Source organism: Melanotaenia boesemani, chromosome 6 (genome assembly GCF_017639745.1).
Source record: "Melanotaenia boesemani isolate fMelBoe1 chromosome 6, fMelBoe1.pri, whole genome shotgun sequence".
NCBI classification, from domain to species: domain Eukaryota; kingdom Metazoa; phylum Chordata; class Actinopteri; order Atheriniformes; family Melanotaeniidae; genus Melanotaenia; species Melanotaenia boesemani.
The window spans coordinates 12,754,717-12,776,911 of record NC_055687.1 but is presented as its reverse complement, the minus strand read 5'-3'; the positions used below and the strand labels follow the sequence as shown (position 1 = coordinate 12,776,911).

Genomic DNA, 22,195 nt, shown 5'->3' with positions numbered 1-22,195 from the left:
TTGGAGGTCCCATTTTAATTCAATCTGTCATTAACTTCCTGTTAAAAAATGCTGAATCAAAAGTAAACAGCAGACGAGTCAAATGTATTTGTGTATTTTTCACTCAAGGTGTGTCCCTTATGAATAAATTACTGTGGGCTCCAGCTATTAAAAGTCACTGGAAAAACCAATGCAGCAGCAAGTAGGATATGTCTGTGTATTTTTTAAGGCTTTCTAAACATCTGAAATGGTAAAAATAAAGACACAACAGCTGATTGTTTTAAATGTACAAAGTTGCACAGGTCTTTATCATTATTTGAAAATATTCAACAATTAAAGTTAAATCAAACAGTAAGAATAAGTAATAACAATTAATATCAGCAAGAACTAGACATAAAATCAGAACTTTTTAGATTTTTTTTTCACTTAAACACCTGAGGGAAGCAAAATCAAAAGAGAACCCAGAAAAAATAACCACTGAAGTTTTAGAAAAGAAGAGTAAAGAAAGAAAAGTCTAAAGTTATAAATTCACACTGGTGTCACTCACTGCATCTGTATGTACAGCACATTCGCTCCATAACTGTGCAGAAGAGCAGCGATAGAAGAGAAAATAAATGATCATCTCTGCAGGCGTAGAGGTGCACATGTGAAGGCAGGGCGAAGCAGAAAAACAACCGAAAGAGAAAAAAACCATTTTAAGCTGGCTAGCAGATGTGTCCTTTCCTTTATGCTTGCACAGTATTACAGTGAAAGGACAGAGTTCTCTGTTTTGATGTGAAAGGCTTAGAAGACTGAGAAAGCACTGTTGAAGAAAAAAAGGTCCCTGGATGCATAAGACATAACTGCTTGCCTGACATCTCCAACCTTTAAAAAATTCATTCAAACTTGTTTCAGTAAGAAACATGACATCAAAATGAGTTAAGAGGTGAATTTGAGAGTCACATTTCATGTTTGTACATTAATCTATTTAATTCATTTTGGAAATTTTAATCTCCCATCAAATTCAACAAAAACACTTAACTTCAAAAGAGGGAAATGCAAAGAAAACCTTTGGTCAAACAGTGTACTCACAAAGGAAAAACTGCAATAACAAGATCAAAGGGAATAATTTGCCACTCAAAATAAAAAAAAAACAAAAACTAAAGTGGTATTCTATACGTTTCTCTCTTTCTGACAGTATGGCCCAATAGCTCAAACCTCCTCCCATACATTTGGGTCTGTAAGTTATATTGTTTTCCTCACAGAGGAAAGAAGGAAAGAAAAAAGGTATCTTTTCATGAAAGTCATGTTTGCTTTGATTGTCCACAAAATAGAAGTGCCAGCAATAAGTAACCCCGGCGTAAGAATATACAATCACAGCGTAAAACGACAACATCCCTTACTGGAAAGGAATTGAAAGTCAGTAACACACTCCTGAAAAGACTGAACCTGCACTGAATTGGTGTTAGCAATTTTTTTTGTGTGAATCTGTGCACATTAACTGTGCAGACTCATCTGCACTGTCTCAGTTTTTGAGCATTACGCAGAGGCTGTGTTATCCTGTGTCGCTTCATCCTGCAGGCAGCTCTTGCGGATGATGGGCAGCGGATGGGCTTCTGTATTAAACACCCAGTCCTCCAGAGAGAGAAGGTCATCATCAGAGAAGAGCAGATACAGATACCTAAGCAAACAAAAGTATGATTAGTCAAAATCACAGCAGCTGCTACTCTAGCATGTATTTAGCCTGTGGTGATGGGCTTTTTTTTGTTATTCCATGGGGAACATTAACAGAGTAACACAAATCCTTAATATGTATTTAATGTCTAAAAAGTGCTGCATGGAGCTAGTTTGAAAGTGTAGTGGAAATTCCTCTGGGCCAAGAAACACTAAGTTTTTATGGCTGAACTAACAAACCCCCAAATGGCCCAAAGTATTAACATTAAGAGGCTCTTTCTCTGCCTTGTACCAAAAGGACCAGCTTCAAACCGAAACCTGGGAATTATCACCTTTTTGGTTGGTAGCCTTTAAAATACAAGACTCTCTTCCTTCTCTCCAAAATAACTTGTAAATCATCATACTAGCATCACCTTTTTAACATCCTGCTTAAAGTGACAGCTCAGACAAAGAAAAGACTGTTGGGCTCAAAGTTCAGAGAAAGAATCTTTAGAAAAAAAAAGTGGGTTTAATACTGTCATCATAACTGTTTTAAATGTGTGTATTTACTTTGTTTTAGTCTATTACTAAGATCAGACCCTTCACTCACGATTCTGTGATATACTGTACAAAAGTTTAGCCTTTCTTTTCTGTGAAAAAGTAAAAAAAAATTATGACCACTGGGACAGATAGACATGCTAATAACTGACCAAACATCATAAGACAAGCTAAATTCCTTTTGTGGATATAACGTAGTTGATGTGGACAATTCATTTCCTATAATTATACAGTAAGATGCATTTTTTATACAGTCATATTTAAATAATGATCATTAATCTTCTACTTGTGAACTGATTTTCATTTAGATAAGTGATTGTTGAATATTGAGTGGTGGAATAAGCCTTACCCAAAGTATGAAAGTCTGATATTAAATCCACAGCCGAGAAAATCATAAACCCCCAACCTTTCCAGTTAGCTCCATCTCTGTGCCAAAATTCCTGCACTTTGATTGGCTATAAGTCGTAGGATCCGCCCTGAACCCATAAAAGATACTAATGGACTTTGGAATCAAAGAAGAGAATTAACCAGGACATAAAGATGTTAGCATCAGTTTAAAGTCTGAACTGAAGTAACTGTTGGTCTGGCCCATTTTTGGAGCCGTTTTTTTAGTTTGATTTATTTGCTTATACCTTAAACCAGGAAGTACTCTGTTGCTAAGCAACAAGCGTAAGCTTTTCTAGTCAGTCTGAGATAGATTTTATTTTTCATTTTTACTGTTTTTAGTAAACTTTCAAAAGCCAAGCAGAGTTTACTCCACCAGAGCAAAGTTAAAGTTTGACAGCAAACGCCAAACTTTTGAGAGATACCTTGATTCCTGTTTGGACATCTGGCTTTGTTATGCCCAATTCAACAATGCAAAGTAGGATAAAAAAATAAAAATACTATCAATAGTTGGGTGTCCCTACAACAGCAATTCAGCAACTCTACTTAAGCTACAATCAGATAGGGATCAGCTTCTTGTTTTTTACTGATAACAGATCCAAATTTCTATTAGGAGTTTCAGTTAGGAGTAAATTAATGTTAACTAGCTTCTAACCAAATTTCCAGATTGGTTGAGACATTACTCCTATTTTTTCGACTTTGAACATAACGGTACAAATAGTCAAAAAATAATTAGTCGCCTCATCTTCATTGTTTACCATAAAATTTCATGTAACTGTTTCATGCCCATAGTTCATGTTTGGGTTTGATTTTCTGCATATTTCCTATGCAAGATCTAAAGTCACTGCACACAAAGAACTAGTTGAATTAGTGTCTTGAGACTGATTTATTTAACGATATTGGTTAGATCATGGTTTACCGTTAAGCCAAGAAAAAAGGGTGGTGCCTCGAGGTTTACAAAATATGAATATTTCATATTAACATGTGACGCTACAAAAGATTTTGTCAGTGTTGGGCAGAATCAGGCTACCCATTTATCTCTTGTAGTCACCTTTATATTCATGTTGCAGCAAGAAAAAAAGGCACATTTCTCAAAAGGATCAATTACGTCATTATCATCATAGCAGAAACCTCATTATTTAAATGGAGGCACCTCAGGGGCCAGTTTCAAAAACCTTTTTTATTCTTACTACATGAACACATTTTTTGACATCTTGAGAGAAAATGAACAAAAAAAACTATTTCACCAGATTGCTAGTGATGCTATATGTTTAAGTTTGAATGATGTAACATTTGTAATGACTGTGGAAGACCTGACGAAGAAAGCTGTGTAATAAGAGCAGTTATTTCTAGATGGCTCAGATGCTGCTTAAGGCCAGGGCTGTATACTGTACGCTCATTAAATGCACATAAAGCAGAAGCTGCCAGTTCTGTACGCTCAGCGCTGTTATTTTGTTCTGCTTATGATTTCTGAACTGAGAGCACCACATAAAACAGATTTTATTTTCTCTCCACTGATGAGTACACCTTGTTCTTTACTGTTGCTTCCATTATGGCGACTATTAGGGATCGTCGTGGAAATGATCGGGTTTGTGCATACACAGTTCTATGCATCTGGCCCCTGGTGAGTAGGTAGCTGGATGGCCCAAGGTGTAAGTTAATACACAGTACATTACAGTTAATCAGTAGTCGGAAAATAAACTAAATGTAACGAATCAAAATTCATAATAAGCCTCTGAGTTTCCACCCCCAAACACCATTTCTAAGATCAAGGTTTATTAAATCTACTGTCACAATGAGAGGCTGTATCTCATTTCACTGCATCTGAAACAAGTAAACAATATGCTTTGTGATGAGATCGAATGAGTCATAATAATTGCCCTGTCATCCTTCAACAAAGTCACCTTATGTTGTTTTTCCATTACAGTTGCCTTCTTGTGTTTTTGCAGTAGTCATTATACCACAATATTGCTACAGCTACACAACTTTCATGCTGCAATACTTTGCTCCTACTTGGAACAGCTAAATTATTCACCAACAGGGATTCTTTTGTTTGTCATAGTTAGTCGCTTCATATTTAAAGATTCACATCAGGGATAGTCGAACACTGAGTGGGGCATTAGTGCTTCCTTCTGCCTGCTGACCTGAAAGATTCTGAATGACCCTGACTTGAAAAAAAAAGTTGGCTTTTATCACCTATATGCTGGCACACAATGTGAATGATTAAATGATTTGCATTGCTAAATGTACCAAAAAGGAGAGGAAAAATTAAGGTGTCCTGTCACCATCCCTGTTTACTCGATGGGTGGAAAGTATGCAGTTTGAAGCGTGACTGGAATCACTTCTAAAGCGGAAACAGCGTCTGTGCATCATTCTCAGCATGACTGTGCTTCACAGGCAGAACAGATAATAGGCAGAGATGAATCCCCAGCGTTCAGTATCGGACCTTGTGTTGCTTTCATGGTGATGATGGTTTGTGCATGCAGATTTTAGAAAGCCATTTCTTTCAGCAGCCAGGATGTAGATGAGAAATGGGACTTACTTTAGTGTCTCTGAGAGGAAGAAGCTCTGCTGCATGTTATCATAGCTGACTGTCATGGTGTAAACATCACGGATCCCAGAGAAGCCAGACTCCACTCTGCAGTGCTGTTCCAGTGCCTAACATGAAGCAAAGAGGAAGAGGGCAGGCATAAATGAGAGCAAAGACCACTTCCAGTTTTACTGTACAAATTTATAAATAATACTTTATTTATTCATGCATTTTTATTGAATGAGCTTTCATCACAAACTGCATTAGAAATCAGAGAATATGAGCAAAAACTTTTTGTGTTGATATTGGTGGAAAAAAGCAAATCCTTTGCTCAATAACAACATCCATGTAAACCTAAACAAAAATGTAAAGCCCTTCAGCCACAAAATTAACAAGTAATGGCAAATCTGATGAGGGCGAGAGGAGAGCACCTGAGCTAGCCAAGCGGATTAGTTCATTATTACCCCAGCTACAAAGGGCTGGCTAATACGTGCTAATTAACAAAGATCCTGACGTGTTAATGCTTGATGTTCCTGAGCACAAGTGTTGTGCACTGCTTCCAACCTTTGTGCCCGATAATTACAGGCCCGTCAAACTCATCAGCCTGATCTCTCCTCTTCTGGGCTAAATTAATGCTAACTCTTATCACGCCAGCCCTCAGTTTACCACACTTAATGTCCTGTCTATTGCCACATTAATAACGGTGATGTCTGCACAGCTTTCATCTCCTGCTAGTAGGGCTTCTTGATCTAGCAACTAATGTATAGTGCCACAGGATATCAGGGAAGCTGGTGGAGGGTAATTGAGGGTGTTAAAGGGGCTTGACGTAATAGGTGAGTGCAGCCTAGGAAATGAGAATCCAGGTCACAAGAGGGAGAGTGTAAGGCAAAGAATGACACTGTACACTCATTTCCCACTTAAATGTAACATGAAATTATTCTTGAACTGGACATAAGTGTGTGTTAGTGTTTTTTTTTTGCTGTTCAGTTATTTAGGTCTGTTCATAATGTGTTAAAAAAAAATCTAAAGCCACTAAACGAAATCATTAAGCATGATGATCACCACAACAACATGATGGAGACTTTTTTATTTTATTACTTCAGTGAGAAGTTTTGTGTGTACAGTGTGGTTGTGTTTTTACCATATTTTTCGCAGGGAATTATGAAAATGAAAAGCATGTAACAAGTTTCCTGCACCGCTGCTTTTAGCTGTATTCAGCTCCAACTGTTGTATATACACGTTTCACATAATGGTCACATAATGATGGTGCGTAACTACAGCATATTAAGACGTCTTATATTGGAAATAGTTTGGCACATGTCCCCAGTGACACTGCAAATTGTTGCTATTATAGATAAAAAGGAAAAAAATAAAGTAACACCCACACAAAAAAGCATTTTAAGAAAATCTGAGTTCTACGATAACCTTGAGAACCACTATCAAGAGCTTTCACTGTCAGGCACTCAAACAGATAGAACTAAGACTTGAGTGCTGTAAACTTACTTTGTTTTGAATTATTGCCTTTAGACTTCCTGTCCATGAATATTTTTCAAATTTATATAACTGACCATGCATCTTAAAAACAGTGACATCATATACAGCATGCTTGCATTGCATCTGGTCTTAAGGGGTTAATATTGCCAGTACTGTGGGCGTGTTTTCAGCTTGTAGTCAGGTCAGCAGCTTCCCATCTGTGTTAATCTAACCTAATCAGATGTACCCTCAGAAATAATGGAAATGTAGATGTGTACGCAGTATAATTGGTCTCAGGTTTCTCTAATATGAAAATGCACTTGGATATAATAAATTCATTTGGGATTTAAATTATGCTTTGATAGAGGTCCGTTTGACCCTCAGGGGTGCTCATCTTACATTCAAGTCAGTAACATGAGTAATGATGGTGTATGGATGATCTCACCTCAACAGCCTCCCAGCCCCACTCTCTGTACTTTGGGTCATGGGTTAGTCTCCACATGTACATGTAGCTCTCGATGACTTCTGGTCGCAGGATGTAATATCTGTCACTGAGTCTAGTTGCTGTAGCTTCAGCTCCGCTGTCGAATCTGAACGCTTCAGGTCCCAGTTTAGTGTCTGACAGAAAAAGAGAAAAATGAAAAGATCATTTCTTTTTGCTAAAGGAAAGAAATATGGGTTTAGATGCAATAAATTGTTTTAATGTAAAAGGGCTTGTACTTAAATGAAACAATAGCTTATCAGTTGTTTTGAAAGGCTTTGGACCTCCCAACTTCTCCATGTTGTCTTTGATTGTTTTTCTAGCAACAGTTTGTGGGGAAAAAGACTTTACTGAACAAAGGAGTGTTCTTGCCAAGGTCAGAACAGGAGAATTGGCATAACAACATCAAAAATTTTGAAATCTGCTTAAATACCCCCTCCTGCTATTGGCTGAGACTACTTTCTTTCCTTGTCCTAGGTGTGTGTTTAGACGAAGAAAGTCACTATAGGTCTGCAAGTAGCTGCAGCCAGTTGGAAAAGAAAACTAGCCTGAAATAAAAAGTAACCGAAGACAACATGGCTCCCTGGACAGCTGGCTCATTACAGTGTTCACGTAAACATGCAACACAAAAGGAAACATCAAAGCACTAAATGGTTTAGTGTTCCTCACAAACCCAAAGAATACATTATTCATCAGACACTGTATAAAATGATAATAGTGAAAACAGACAACCTGTTGGTCAGTTGGAAGATAAGCTGTTAGCTGATGAGCATCAATTAGGAGCAAATAGTACAGAAACAGTAGGTTAAAGCCTGTTTCACTTCAGTCTAATTTATGCTGCCCTTAACAAGAAGGTTACCCCAAAAGGGACAACAGGAGAGGAAGAGCTACAGAACAGTAACAGAAGCAATTAGAAATACAGATTTTTTTACATGCTATAATATTTACTGTCTAACTTCTTAAACATTTTAAAGCTTCCATTGAATAAAGAATTAAAGGTAATAATTCAATTGTGCGGGTGCAACAAAAATCTTATTTTTCTTCTTAATTTAATGAATAATTAAAGGGGCAATAAGTGGGAATTCATCATTTCTAGATTGGAGGAATTAAAAAAATAGCTATGTGAAGAACTAGAGGTGTAATTTCATCTGAAAGTATAGCATGACGTCACACACCATCTCACTGTGTTGATCTCCAGCCAAGTGTTTACCAGCCGGTCTGGTCGTGCGTTCATGTACGTTTATGTACGTTTATGTTAATCGTCGCCTCTTCCCTTCTCTCTGAGCCCTCGGTCCTCCCTCCCTATAAAAGGCTTCAGCCAGCGAGCAATGTAGCGCATATTTTCTAAGCAAAATGGCGGAGAGAACAAAGCATTGACCCAAAGACTACCAGGAACCCATGTTATCTCGAGAAAAAAAAACAAAAACAAACAAAAAAACAAACAATAGTCGTTGACAAAGTTGTCGGATAGAGAAATGGACATAACCCAGATTAACATTGGCCTTGTATTTTCAAAGAGGAAAGCACTGCGAGAGCTAAAGAAGCTACAGTTTGACTCGAAGCTAGCTCTTCTGCTGGACAGTAAGTAACTACATAAATGTTTTAAGTTGCTTCATTCTATTGCTTTGCTCAATGTGTTTGCACTTTAGTTTGCGAACAAGGCAAGTGGGGGGAAGAGGTAGCCTTGGGGTGAAACGATTTAGCTTATTGCCCCTTTAATGATATGGTACAAAACATGAAAATCATCAGTTTTTAAACTACGACAGTATATACCATGACACCAATATGTTCTGCTGTCACTTCACTGTGGAAATATCTGATTTGCTTCTTTGGGAACTGAACAGTAACTTTGAAGCAAAATGCATTTAGACTGACTACATTATCTTCTCACCAATCTGGGTTTATACAAAATAAGCTTGCATATGTCTAAATCTTATAAAAAATTAAAGAGGTGTCAAGGAAATTACTTTATAAATGTGGATAATAGATGCCTGGAAATCCTCAAGTCAACCATTCAAATAGCTGCAAGTTTGAAATGCAAATTTCTAGAAAGTGAAGTCTGTAAGCTTTAAAGAGCTCTGGCTTAGCAAGATGGGAAATGACTTCATGACTATGAGACATTTAATCAGTCTTATTAGCTGCTACTTGATTTCAGTATTTCCCCTTCAAAAGGTCAAGACTGAACAGGTTAATGCTTGTCTGAAAGTTTTGATATTTAATAGTTTTATTGATGTTTTACTTTTACTTCACTTCAACAATCCATTTGAATTGTAATGAAAATAAAGTGGGCCACTGTACATCTCAACAGTATTAGCTTTTCTTCCTGCTGCTCTTTCCCCATAAGACTAAAGCTGTGAAGATGACAGAGATCTATAGGAGCATCGTTGTGCAAACTCTTATGTTAGTGATATTAAAGACAACTAAATGCAAGCCACTCTACACACACAGAAGAGCAAACCTCACTTCATATTTCCTGCCAAGAGCTAATCCAAGAGCTCAGAAAAAAACTGGTGGAAGTCTATGAAAGTGAAGCCTTTTGGGTCTGTAGATCAAAAGTATTCAAAGCACATCAAGGAACCTGTTATGTGATGAGTCACATTGGCTTAATGTAAAAGTGAAGGCAAAGGAGCTGTTAATGATGAATCTTTGCAGCCCACCCAACAGTGTGGGGCAAAAAAAAAAAATTAGCAGAGGAGATTATTGTCAGTGCCAGGACAGATGCCAAGGAAGACATAAGAAATAACCTCAAAACATGTAAGCAGACATTCTCACTCTCCCACCCCCCTTTCATTTTCTCTTGGCGTGTTATCGCTGCCATGCTTGATCTGCTGTGGATGGACCCACAGCAAATTTGCAAATGGAGCTTCTGCAACATTGTTTACTTTTCCCTACTTGATTATCCCTCTCCTTCTTCCCACTGAATACTATTAATTTTGATTAGCAGTATTGGACACAGTCTGAAACTCCATGTTTGCTGCCTACAGCCATGAGACATTAGAAAATAACTTGGTTCTAATTAGACCTGTCGTATCTCCATTGAGGAGAAACCAACTGAATGCTTCTCCTTCAGAGTCAGGGCACAATTAAATTGCCTAAGGCCCTTTTAATTTACGAAATTGCTCTAGTAGACACCGTTTTCTGCCTCCAAGTGCCACTATTACCTCTGCTACCAACACATATAAAAAATACTGGTAAAGTTATTTTTTTCCAGTTTGTTCCAGGATTATGTATTCACCAAATGAAAATTCATATTTGAAATCAACCAGTTATTTGCTACTCAGTTATAACCACTTTAGAGTTCAGCAACCTAAATGTTGGGTCAGCTTGGATTATTTTTAATACAAGTTTTCTCTCTATTTCTCCACTAATTGTCTGCATCGATTCATATTATGTTTTAGAAGTTGATTCTGCACCCAAGTCCACAGGGAAGCAGAAACAGAGACAGAATGTAGATAATTAGCTGTGTTGCTCTGGCAAGCAATGCTCAGTAATGGCTAAAATAAAACACAAACTGACAAAAGGGAGCCTCTTAAAGTCCAATGAAGCAGCTGAGGTATTTTGCTGAAATTCTACAGTTTCATGCTGAAACTTGACTGCAAACTGTGCACTGCTTCTACACCTATGCTGTTTTTTTTTTGTTTGTTTTAACAACAAAAAACCCTTCCCAAGTGCAAAATTTTGGTGTTGAAGTTGGATGGAGTCTTAAATTTATTTGTTGAACAAGTTTGTTGAGGTTAGAAATAAAGCCCCACCACCCGCCAGGACTTGAGCACAGCTCTGCAATTCTCTGCTCCATGTGTAAAATAAATACATTTAAAGAGCGGGAGTGTACCAATAGAAGCCACCCTAATGGACTTGTGTCCAGCTTTTTAAAGCAAAGAACAAAGCCTGTATGCACAGTACTTACTTGAGCGAGTGTAGCTCTCATGGCATGTGTGCGTGATTTCAGCAGCAAGGTCAAGGTAGTGTTGCCTCTTCTCTGGTGCTCCATCATCTGCCCCAATCCCAATCATTCCCCCAGAGAAGCAGGCCAGGTGGCCCATTTTGTGGTCCAGGATTCCTCCCCTCCACTCGGCCAGGTAGGTGAGGCCACCAGGTGACTTCTGCACCAGGTTAGCTTCGATCGCCTGCAGTAACACAGAGCCAGCAACTTTTTGTCCTAATGTGTACTGTTTTTGTCTACCAGTTAAAGGGAAATATGATCATGTAAATGCATTCTTTGTCTGCTATGAATTCAATAAAGCACATTACGTTTAGTAATATATTCATTACACATACAGATATATTATGCACCGGTATATATGCACTGTTTTTACCAAAGTCGTTCCTGCTAATTGGCAAAAGTGACCATAACATTAATTCTGGAGTTCAGCCACATTGCATCACTTGCCAGGAAGCATTGTGCATAGAGTTATGGTGCCCTCCATAGTTCAAAATAATAAAATAAAAAAAAAGTCAAACCAAGTAATTATATAACTTGAGTAATGGATGCACAGTATAAAGATTTTACTGTAACGTGGAGTTTTTAGGTGCTGTAAGATTTGGATGTTACTTGAAAGTGTCCTGATCTTTGCAGTACTTGTGTATTGGAACTCCAGTGATAAACAGAGTTACAGATGACCAGACTGTGACCTACAACAACCTCAAGATGCTGCAAACAAGTAACTTTAAACTAAAATGATACATTAAACTTCTCCAATTAGTTTTGAAAAGACACCATGTCAGTGGTAGTAGCTACTGATTCAACCTGTCTAAAAGACTGAATAGCAATGCACACGCCCTGACAACTATGTTCATTCTCCAGGTATCTTTCTATGCAAGGCTACTGTACCAGGAGTTTTAAACCATTAGAAGAATCTATGGATTACTTTTCTATAAATAATAGACACCACTTATGCACTTTTTATTTAGGTGAAGAATTTTAAGATTTTCTAAATTTCTGCTTCTTTGCCATTGTGTATCTGTTTCTGTTAACAGCTGTATGTTTATTAGACAAACTGTAAAACATCTGATGTAATTATTTATCCTTTTGCTATTCCATTTTGGTCTGTAAAATAAAGCAACACAAGAACAAAAATTATGCTAAAGCAGGTAAAAAAAAATCACTTTCCTGAACCCCAAACCAAGGTATTGCATATATTTTTCCTTTAAGAACAGTCTGGATAAACTTTTGAATAAAAATATCCTTTTTCTGTACATTTTGTTCCCACGTCAGTGCTTCTTGAGTCTGCTGCATGCTATACACTGATGATAAATATGGAATAACAGAAAACAATATAATGTAATTTATACAGTATGGAAATGTTTAAATACCATGTTTTCATAAATTATATTTTCCTGAACCTTCAGACAGATGATTTCCAACTAATTAGCTGCTGTTAGTGGTAATATGGGTTAGCATAATTAGAGAATGTTTATCATTCAATGCTGTATTTGAATTAATCTCTAGTTTTAAGTGAAAGGCAAAGATAATGAGTTGTGCTGTGCCCTCACCTTAAATCCCTGTTTAAACATATAACTTAATCAAATACCAAAAGGATCCTTCAATAAACACTAAGTCACACCTGAGAGAAATTATAATTAGTGGTTTTACCCCTGGCTTGACCCTCTGGTGATATCTGAGGAAATCTCAATGGCTTCCTTAAGATTTTATACTGGATATGTGTATTTATATACAAGTTTCCCTCACATCTGATTCATCTGCACAGATTTTTTCAGCAAACAGTGGATTCCTGTTTGGCAAAATATGAAAACAAAAGTGAGTTATTGTCCTTTATTATTCTAGTTCCATGAAAAGGATTTAAGTGTATCCTTCACAATATGTTTTCAGTTCTCTTGGTTATGGCCTTTTATTTGTCTTGAACGTAAAGCACTTCGTTCATCAACAGCCGATGCAAATTATTGTAATCATTATTTTATGTAACTGATCTATTCCCAAACGAGCACATTTCTGTGTGTGCATCAGGAGCAAAGATTTCCATACCTCTAGTGCGCTGTAGTACATGTTCTTTGCGTCCTCGTCTGTCTTGTCTGACATCAAATACGATTTGATTAGATACTCATAGAAACTATCCCCAAGGCCGCCGATGGAAACGTGATCTAAAGAAGGAAATTGTAGGGAAAATGGTTTTCACACAGGCTTTATGAGTTTTTACAGGTGTTAAAAAGCACTGAACATATATTTTTCAAAACATCCATCCATCCATCTGCCGCTTATCCGGAGGTGGGTCATGGGGGCAGCTGCCTAAGCAGGGAAACCCAGACTTCCCTCTCCCCGGCCACATTCACCAGCTCATCCGAAGGGATCCGAGGCGTTCCCAGGCCAGCCAAGAGATGTAGTCAGTCCAGCGTGTCCTGGGTCTTCCTCGGGGCCTCTTTTCGGTGGGATGTGTCCGGAACACTTCACCAGGGAGGCGTCCAGGAGGCATCCTGACCAGATGCCCGAGCCACCTCATCTGGCTCCTCTCAATATGGAGGAGCAGCGGCTCCACTCTGAGCCCCTCCCGGATCACCGGGCTTCTCACCCTATCTTTAAGGGACAGCCCGGCCACCCTGCTAAGAAAACTCATCTCGGCCGCTTGTATTCGTGATCTTGTTCTTTCGGTCACTACCCACAGCTCGTGACCATAGGTGAGGGTAAGAAACGTAGATCGACCAGTAAATCGAGAGCTTTGCCTTTTGGCTCAGCTCCTCCTTCACCATGACAGACCGATGAAGAGTCCGCATCACTGCAGATACCGCACCGATCCGCCTGTCGATCTCCCTCTCCATCCTTCCCTCACTCGTGAACAAGACCCCGAGATACATGAACTCCTCCACTTGGGGCAGGACCCTATTGCAGACCCGGAGAGAGTACTCCACCCTATTCCGGCTGAGGACCATGGTTTCGGACTTGGAGGTGCTGATTCTTATCCCAGCCACTTCACACTCAGCTGCGAATTGCTCCAGTGAGAGCTGAAGATCACAGCCCGATGAAGCCAACAGAACCACATCATCCGCAAAGAGCTGAGACCCGATCATGAGGCCACCGAACCGGATCCCCTCAACACTTCGGCTGCGCCTAGAAATTCTGTCCATAAAAGTTATGAACAGAATCGGTGACAAAGGGCAGCCTTGGCGGAGTCCAACCCTCACCCGAAACGATTTACTGCTGGCAATGCGGACCAAGCTCTGACACCGGTTGTACAAGGACCGGACAGCGGTTCGGCACTCTATACTCCCGGAGTACCCCCCACCGGTGTCCCCGGGGGACACTGTCAAATGCCTTCTCCAAGTCCACAAAGCATATGTAGATTGGTTGGGCAAACTCCCATGCCCCCTCAAAGACCCTGAAGAGGGTGTAGAGCTGGTCCACTGTTCCACAACCGAGACGAAAATCACACTGCTCCTCCTCAATCCAAGGTTCGACTATCCGACAGACCCTCCTCTCAAGCACCCCTGAATAGACCTTACTGGGGAGGCTAAGGAGTGTGATCTCCCTGTAGTTAGAGCACACCCTCCGGTCCCCCTTTTTGAAGAGGGAGACCACCACCTCAGTCTGCCAGTCCAGGGGAACTGTTCCTGATGTCCATGCGATGCTGCAGAGTGTCAGCCAAGACAGCCCTACAGCATCTAGAGCCCTAAGGAACTCTGGGCGGACCTCATCCACCCCCGGAGCCTTGCCACCGAGGAGCTTTTTAACCACCTCAGCGACCTCAGCCCCAGAGATGGGAGAGCCAGCACAAGCTACCCCGGACTCTGCTTCCTCATCGGAAGACGTGCTGATGGGATTGAGAAGGTCTTCGAAGGATTCCCTCCACCGCCTCACAACATCCCGAGTCGAGGTCAGCAGAGCCCCATCCTACTGTACACAGTGTTGACGGACCACTGCTTTCCCCTCCTGAGCGGCCCGATGGTGGACCAGAATCTCCTCGAGGCCGTCCAGAATTCATTCTCCATGGCCTATCCAAACTGAAAGCACTGAAAGTCCAACAACAAAACACCACTCGGATTCAGATCTGTTCCTCCCAATCACGCCCCTCCAGGTCTCACTGTCATTGCCCATGTGAGCATTGAAGTCCCCCAGCAGAACGAGGGAGTCCCCAGAAGGAGTGCTCTCCAACACCCCCTCCAAGGATTCCAAAAACGGTGGGTACTCTGAACTGCTATTTGGTGCATAAGCACAAACAATAGTCAGGACCCGTCCCCCCACCCGAAGACAGAGTGAGGCTACCCTTTCGTCCACCGGGGTAAACCCCAACGTACAGGCACCAAGTCGGGGGGCAATGAGTATGCCCACACCTGCTCGGCGCCTCTCACCGGGAGCAACTCCAGAATGGAACAGGGTCCAGCCCCTCTCAAGGACAGTGGTTTCAGAGCCCAAGCCGTGCGTCGAGGTGAGTCCAACTACATCTAGCCGGAACCGCTCAACCTCGCGCACCATCTCAGGCTCCTTCCCCGCCAGAGAGGTGACATTCCACGCCCCTAAAGCTAGCTTTTGCAGGCGAGGATCAGACCGCCAGGGTCCCCGCCTCTGGCAGCCACCCAGCTCACCCTGCACCCGACCCCTATGGCCCCTCCCCTGCAGGTTGTGAGCCCACGGGAGTTTTTTTTTTAAAACGTGACCAATTATCTTAATGTAACTTTCTTTTGTAGATTATGAAACTAGTTTCCAAATTTCAGTCTTTCAAGTCAGTTTCAGGTGTCTAGTTTCAAGTCTCCCACGAGGTTATCACAGCTCTGAAATCTCTGTCCTTGACAGACAAATGAGGGAAGCTAAAGCTTACTTTTCTTTGTGTCTGCATTTATATACAGTTTTGCTTCCCTGCATGCTAATCCACAACAATTAGTCACTAAAATCATTCAGAAAAGCACCTTTTCTTATCATTGGATTTTTTTTCTCCACTACCTTTCAGGTAAATTGGATAAATCCAATTTCCTGAAGTAATTGAATTCATTATCATTTCAATAACCTAAAGCAATGAGTCATATGGCCACTGCTGCTGTATGAGGCTGTTATTAAAAATGAAAGGATGGGTGGGTGACTCAGAGGAGCAGCTGAAAGAGCTTTGACACGTGAGGTGACTTGAAGTCGTTCAGGTGTTTGAGTGTTACATGAACTCACATGCTTGTAATCTTGACCCGCTCTATGAAAACACAAATACTGTCATACACTGAAGGTAAAAGTACATTGACCGTTCCAAAGTACATCTGATACAGACTAACTTCAGCGTTTTGTTTTCACCCTTTTCTTAAACAATGTAAGAAAGTAATTTATTTGGACCAGGGATCTCCGACTCCAGTCCTCGTGAGCTACTGTCCTGCGGGTTTTAGATGTCTCCTACTATAACACACCTCTGCACAAGCCTGTTAATGACCCAGTGATTTGAGTCTGGTGTGTTGCACCAGGGAAAAATCTAAAACCTGCAGGACAGTAGCTCATGAGGACTGGAGTTGAAGATCCCTCATTTAGACTTTCTAACAAATCAAAGTGTTAACCCTACACTAAAGAATTATTTCATAAATATTTAATAATTTGCATTACTTACGCTGGACCCAGTTGCCACTGACTGGGCTGAGGAAGTTGGGGTACAGGCCGTGGGGTTTTTCAATTTTATTTAGCAGCTTTCTGATGTTCATCACCTGCAAAGACATGTCATCTACATTAAGTACTGCCATACTTTCATAAAACAAACCTGTGTTGCGTTGCCACCTTTCAGATATGTTGTAGTAAGAAGAAATGTTACAATGACACACCAGCATCTTAAAATTAAATATAATTTCATTACTGTCCCGACTAATGGGAGCTAACTGATAAACAGTAGAACCAAAGTGAATCTTAAAATGTGATCCACATATTAAACCTTCTCTTTGTAGATGGGATTATTAGACAGCTCGGTCAAATGGACAAATTCGAGGTGAAGGGTCCCAAACTCAGCCAGGATGCTGCTCCCGGCTGAGGCCCAGCCCCAGCTCCAACTGGTGCCACTGCAACAGAGACAACAAACAAGATGAACCTAAGTATCATGGATTTCACACATAAGCATATACAGTCATAAAAACTAATGATGAGCAAGCCTGACAGAGTTTGGGTTTCACACATTTCTGGATGGCTTCTTTTCCAACATACATCCTGGTTTTGTCTCCTGTTTTCTGCCATTGTATTGACGTGTGTCATCAGAGAGATTCAATGCTCACTGGAGTGAGTGAGTGAAGTGAGAAGTAGGACAGAAAGCAGCCACTGGGTTGGATTTGGAAAGCTAAACTAAAAACTTGCATAAAGGAGCTTCTTAAAATCCCCACTTTTCAGGAAATCCTTTTGTATTATAGAAACATTATGACCCAGTTCTCACAGCAGATATACACATCCAACCCTTCACATATTTACTGTAAATAGCTTCACCCTACACTGTTGATGTGGTGGACATAGCATTTAGTCTTGTATTTGTTAAAGCATACTCAACAAATAAGCAGATACTGTATATTAGATAACAAAATAGTTTAATATGTGTAGAATCATTCACTGCAGTTGTTACAGAACATGAAGTACTAACTACAGTACATATGAACTATTCTTCAGGTTACTTATAAAACAACAGGTGTTGGTGACTTCTTCATTATGAGATCAGCTGTGAGACTAAAATGCCATTGAGCAGTTTAGATGATGTTTTAATGCTAGCTTCTTGTACAAGTGTGGATGTTTCTAGATTTGTGCTTAATGTGAAAATATTACTTTTGATGTTGCCTGACACGCCAGAATAATTTGTCAAAAGATGTCAATTTAAGACAATTGAGGTTATTCTGTACTGTTCTGAAGTTTAATTAATAATGACTTCAAACTCAGCAGATGCTACGTTAAATGTATTTATAATGGCTTTAAAAAATGACCTAGAAATACAACTAAATGGATCATGGGTAGAGATGCACCGGTCAATCGGCCGCCGATCAAAAAGGCTGGTTTTCTATCCAATCGGCCCAATCGGTGACCGGCCGGTCACTGTCGTCATTTCTGGTTTTTGGCAGGTCACGCTGACACGCATGCGCAGCAGCTCAACGCGGACAGCTCAAAACTGAACCAAAGCAAAACAAAGATGTCGTTGATCTGGACATATTTTACCGTGTGCCAGGACGAAGCACAATTTATTCTCAAGCCAAGTAAATATGGTGTCTATTGTATGATTATAATGATTTCTTAGATAGAAAATCGGTATCGGTAAAACCGGTTTTGGCAGGTCAGACCCCCTCAAAAACCGGAAATCGGTATCGGCCAAGAATTTTGCAATCGGTGCATCTCTAATCATGGGTCAAATCTAATTGTGAGTTAATGTGTGTTGCACTCTTGCTCTTAACATGGGATTAGATAAGGAAAGTGGAGCACTACAACAACTTTACATAACCTTCTAGAGTTGTTGTAGGATATCAGATATATGAAAATGAATTGTGCTGAACTGTAAAGAGGGTGAGGAGATGTGGCAGAGCAAAGGGGGGAGGGTGTGTTTACAATCTGATGAATGCACCCATTAAAGGATTGGGGGCTGCATCATTAGTGGCACTGACTCGAGTCATATCCGATTCCACCTTTAAGAAGAATCAATCTGAGGACCTGTGCAGAGGTGTGGGGAAGCAGGTGTTGTGTTTGTGTGCTTGGAAAGGGATGGGATTGGGGGCTTTTCTCTGCATCACTGCTGCCTGATAATCATCACTGGCAAACATCCATTAATCTTTTCACCTCCTAATAAATGCATGCTTCTCCACAGCTGTCAGAAATATAATCAGGTGTTAAAAAATTATGGAAAAATTGAAAATCAATATCATGCATTATGCACAGTGTGGAGGAAATTGGCCACTTGTGCTCAGCTTAATTTTTTAGTCTGACTGAAAACGGTGTTTGAATAATTGTATTTACTTTACATGTGCTAGACGGTGCAATTCAAGCCCTTTTATTTTTTGTTGGAAAGAGTAAATACTTCTTTACTAAGATTTATTTTTCTTTATTTCTAAGAGGACAGTGTAAGCATTATAAATTAACCATGTACAATTTGTTTATGTCTAACGGGGAGATAACTTTAAGTTTATGTTCTTAAGAGAAAAGAAAATGTTGCCCAACATCTGAATTCAGAAACACTTTGTAGAATCACGCTGGGGTCTACTTTAAAATAAAACATCAATGCTGCACAGCTTTATAGTTTTATAGACTGAAACTCTTCTGTTTGAGTGAATCTCCTATTTTAAAACAGTTTGGGCAAAAAAAATCTCTAACTTTCATTCATGCATTTCACGGGAAACAAAAACAGGAGAAAGCAAGAAGAAAATCCACACATTTTAATTTCAAAACAGCTGCATTGGTTGAAACTAAAATGAACATTAATGTTGGAAGAGTCAAAAAAAGCTGGAAACTTCTGAATTGTATGTGGGAATTCATTCATTCTGTTTGTTTGGACACAGATCTCAAATGTTTCAAAAAGTACATTTTTTGTAGTTTTATTTGGGTTGATCAGGACGATTATGACACTGAATAATAAAAAATTCCAGACTACGTACATGGACGATGTTGCTTTCACCTGACCACTATTGAGATTGTTACTGAACTGTCATAAAGACTAAAGAGTGAAGGGACCTTGTTAGGACTTCACAGTGGCGTGAAGCCTTTGGTTGCAGATGACGTGCCCTCCTTGCATTTGGCTGCTGTGCATTTCACCTTGCACAATTTCAGTTTGAAACCTTCTGCACTCTGTGTTACACAGTTAAAATGTTTCTCCAAACCAAATGGAGGGGAAAAAAAAGTTTAATCATGCAAAAACCAAAAGCAGTAAAAAGGATCAAGGCTGCTACTAACAAAAAGCTTAATGCTCAGCTGAATATTTTCATCATCCATATTTTGACTTTTAAGATGCCTTTGTACAGGTTCTTAAAGCTCACAATGATCTCTTTGTGTTTCTGGTTTTGTATTATTAACAGCCTATTATTATTAACAGTTTAAGCCTCTTTCCATTTAAAGTCATGAAAAAAACAAAGTTCTTAAAACCTGAGAATATTTTTACTTTTTTGTGGAAACAGTGTATGTTTTCTATGAATTAGCTGACCCAACTGTTTGAGGTCTTAGTCCACATCAGCACAGTAAAACACTAGTTATTATCGGGGTTAACATAAAGCACCAGCCACCACCTAGTAACTGATAAGGAAACAGTGCACATTTCAAGTCTCCGTAAATGTTGATGACAGCATGTTGATGGTTTTACATTCTGCATATGCCTTATTCTAAAATGATGTGATGTGTACTTGTACAGGCTTGTTTTTTTTGTGTCTCACTTCAGGCAGTGTGGTTCCTCCTGCCCATCTGTGCCATCGGCACATGTTGGTGATGTAGCAGAAATTAACTGTAGAATAAGGTAATTAAATCTGTCAGCAGCTGCCCAGTTTGGCTGCTGGTGTAATTGGTAGCAGGTGGACAACAAAGGTGCCAGGACGAGTCTTGAAGAAGATAAGATTAGATGAGTGGAGGAGTAACTACTGTGGGGTTAACAAATGATTTTAAAAGAACAAATTTTGTCATAATCAGCCATTTTAGATCAATTCTCAGTGGAAATATTATAATGCAGCCTTTCTGTTTATTCACTGTCCCATGTGATGGCGAGGCAGAAGAGAAGGCGATTTTTGCTACAGAAATGCAGGCGACTGATGATAATTTGCCTGTCAGTCCCTGGCAGTGTTATCAGCATTTATCATTTAATTTTCTTTATCTTCCAAGCTTCTCCGTTCTGATTTCAGTCTCACTGTAAAACAGTAACACCAGCAAACAAGAAGCATCTCTTCATCTTCACCTCTGCTGAAAGACTCAGACCCAAATGTAAGCATGCAGAGTAGTAAAGATCCACCATCAATTAGCTGTTAGAAGGAAAATAGCTTGAAGTTGTGTTGCGTGACTTGCGGCATTAACAGCACTGTGTCAATAAAGATTTTAGATGAAAAAGGCAATGGCTTGGAACAGATTAAAAATCAACTAAACTTATCAAAAAAACATGCAAATATGTTTCAAGTGATCTTACAAAGTCCTAATGAACACAGATTTCTTATCCAAACGTCATCAGTGTTAAAGAGCTCAGCTTGTAGCTGATGGTTTGTCAGTAAACAGACTTTGGACCTGCATGTGGAGACTTCTAATACTTCTACTGCTGGTTTTGAATAATTGTGTGAAGTTTTGTCACTGAGACAAATATTTAGCTTTTTTTGGCCTTTGTAGAATTTGTTAAATCTGTCTTTTACTTAACAAAAATAAGCTTTTCTTCACTGTTTAATGCCAGCTAATTTAATCGCTCGGAATGGGTGGAAGACATCTGGAGGTAAAGAGTTGATGCTTAGACTCACCTCCCCAGGTTGATGACTCCTCGGGGGATTCCTGTTGGCGTATTGAAGGCAGGCAGTAGCTTTTCTCCAAGCTCCATGGCTTTATACTTGAACAGCTGCAAAGAAAACACAGTGTAATTCATCTTGGTGAATAGAAAATACACATACGAGGTGTGTCTGTGAATGTTTTAGCACTCCTTTTGTTTATTTCTCACACATAAATAATTACGAATGTGCCTCTCATCTTAGCCTAGCTAAAAAAAATAAATGTGACAGACTGGGAATCAAAAGCCCTGAACAGATTTCCTCTGTTTTTTCTCTAAAGCCAATTATCTGAGACACAAAGCCAGCTACAGCAGAACTCCAGCAGGAGTAAAAGCAATCCAATCAATGTAATCTACAATAGTCCATTTAAAACTTCTTCCACATCTTCACCGACTCTTTGAAGCCAAGGCAGATGTGTCTGAAAGAAGTCGAGGGAAATGCTCAAATTCTGACAAAGAGTGAGATGTCTGTGGAGACCAAAAGGCAGCAGAGCAGAGGTGAGGAAAAGTGGAGATTCACACAAGAATCAGAAAACCTCAGAGACTTGTCAGAAGCAGATAAAGTGACTGAGAAGAGACAGGTATGGAAGATGCAGAGGAAACAGAGTCGACTCAAAGATAAAGCAGAGTCGAAAAGACACAACGTGAGTTGGAGAGCAGTGACTCAGCAGAAAAATTGAAGATGATGAGGAGAAAAATGGAGAAATAAAATCTCAGCCAGATAGAAGGAAAATGCTGGCCTTCACTGAGGATTATTATGGTACAAAAAGTCTTTGTAGTTTGTATTCTGCC

General features: G+C 39.8%; 1 protein-coding gene across 2 annotated transcripts in view; it reads right to left on the bottom strand.

Annotated features, from left to right (window-relative positions):
• Nucleotides 1-254: 254 nt before the first annotated feature.
• Nucleotides 255-22,195, bottom strand: part of LOC121642035 (mannosyl-oligosaccharide 1,2-alpha-mannosidase IA) — a 196,462-nt gene continuing 174,521 nt past the window's right edge. The window contains exons 5-12 of one of the 2 annotated variants that reach the window (XM_041988500.1): nt 21,381-21,475; nt 16,880-17,006; nt 16,565-16,658; nt 13,021-13,136; nt 10,945-11,164; nt 7,002-7,174; nt 5,096-5,211; nt 255-1,639 (exon numbers count right to left, since the gene is read on the bottom strand). In XM_041988500.1, coding sequence (XP_041844434.1) covers nt 1,498-1,639; nt 5,096-5,211; nt 7,002-7,174; nt 10,945-11,164; nt 13,021-13,136; nt 16,565-16,658; nt 16,880-17,006; nt 21,381-21,475 — 1,083 coding nt within the window. In that variant the 3' untranslated portion in view covers nt 255-1,497. The remainder of the gene's footprint in view (nt 1,640-5,095; nt 5,212-7,001; nt 7,175-10,944; nt 11,165-13,020; nt 13,137-16,564; nt 16,659-16,879; nt 17,007-21,380; nt 21,476-22,195) is intronic. The other variant, XM_041988502.1, reaches the window with a different exon arrangement.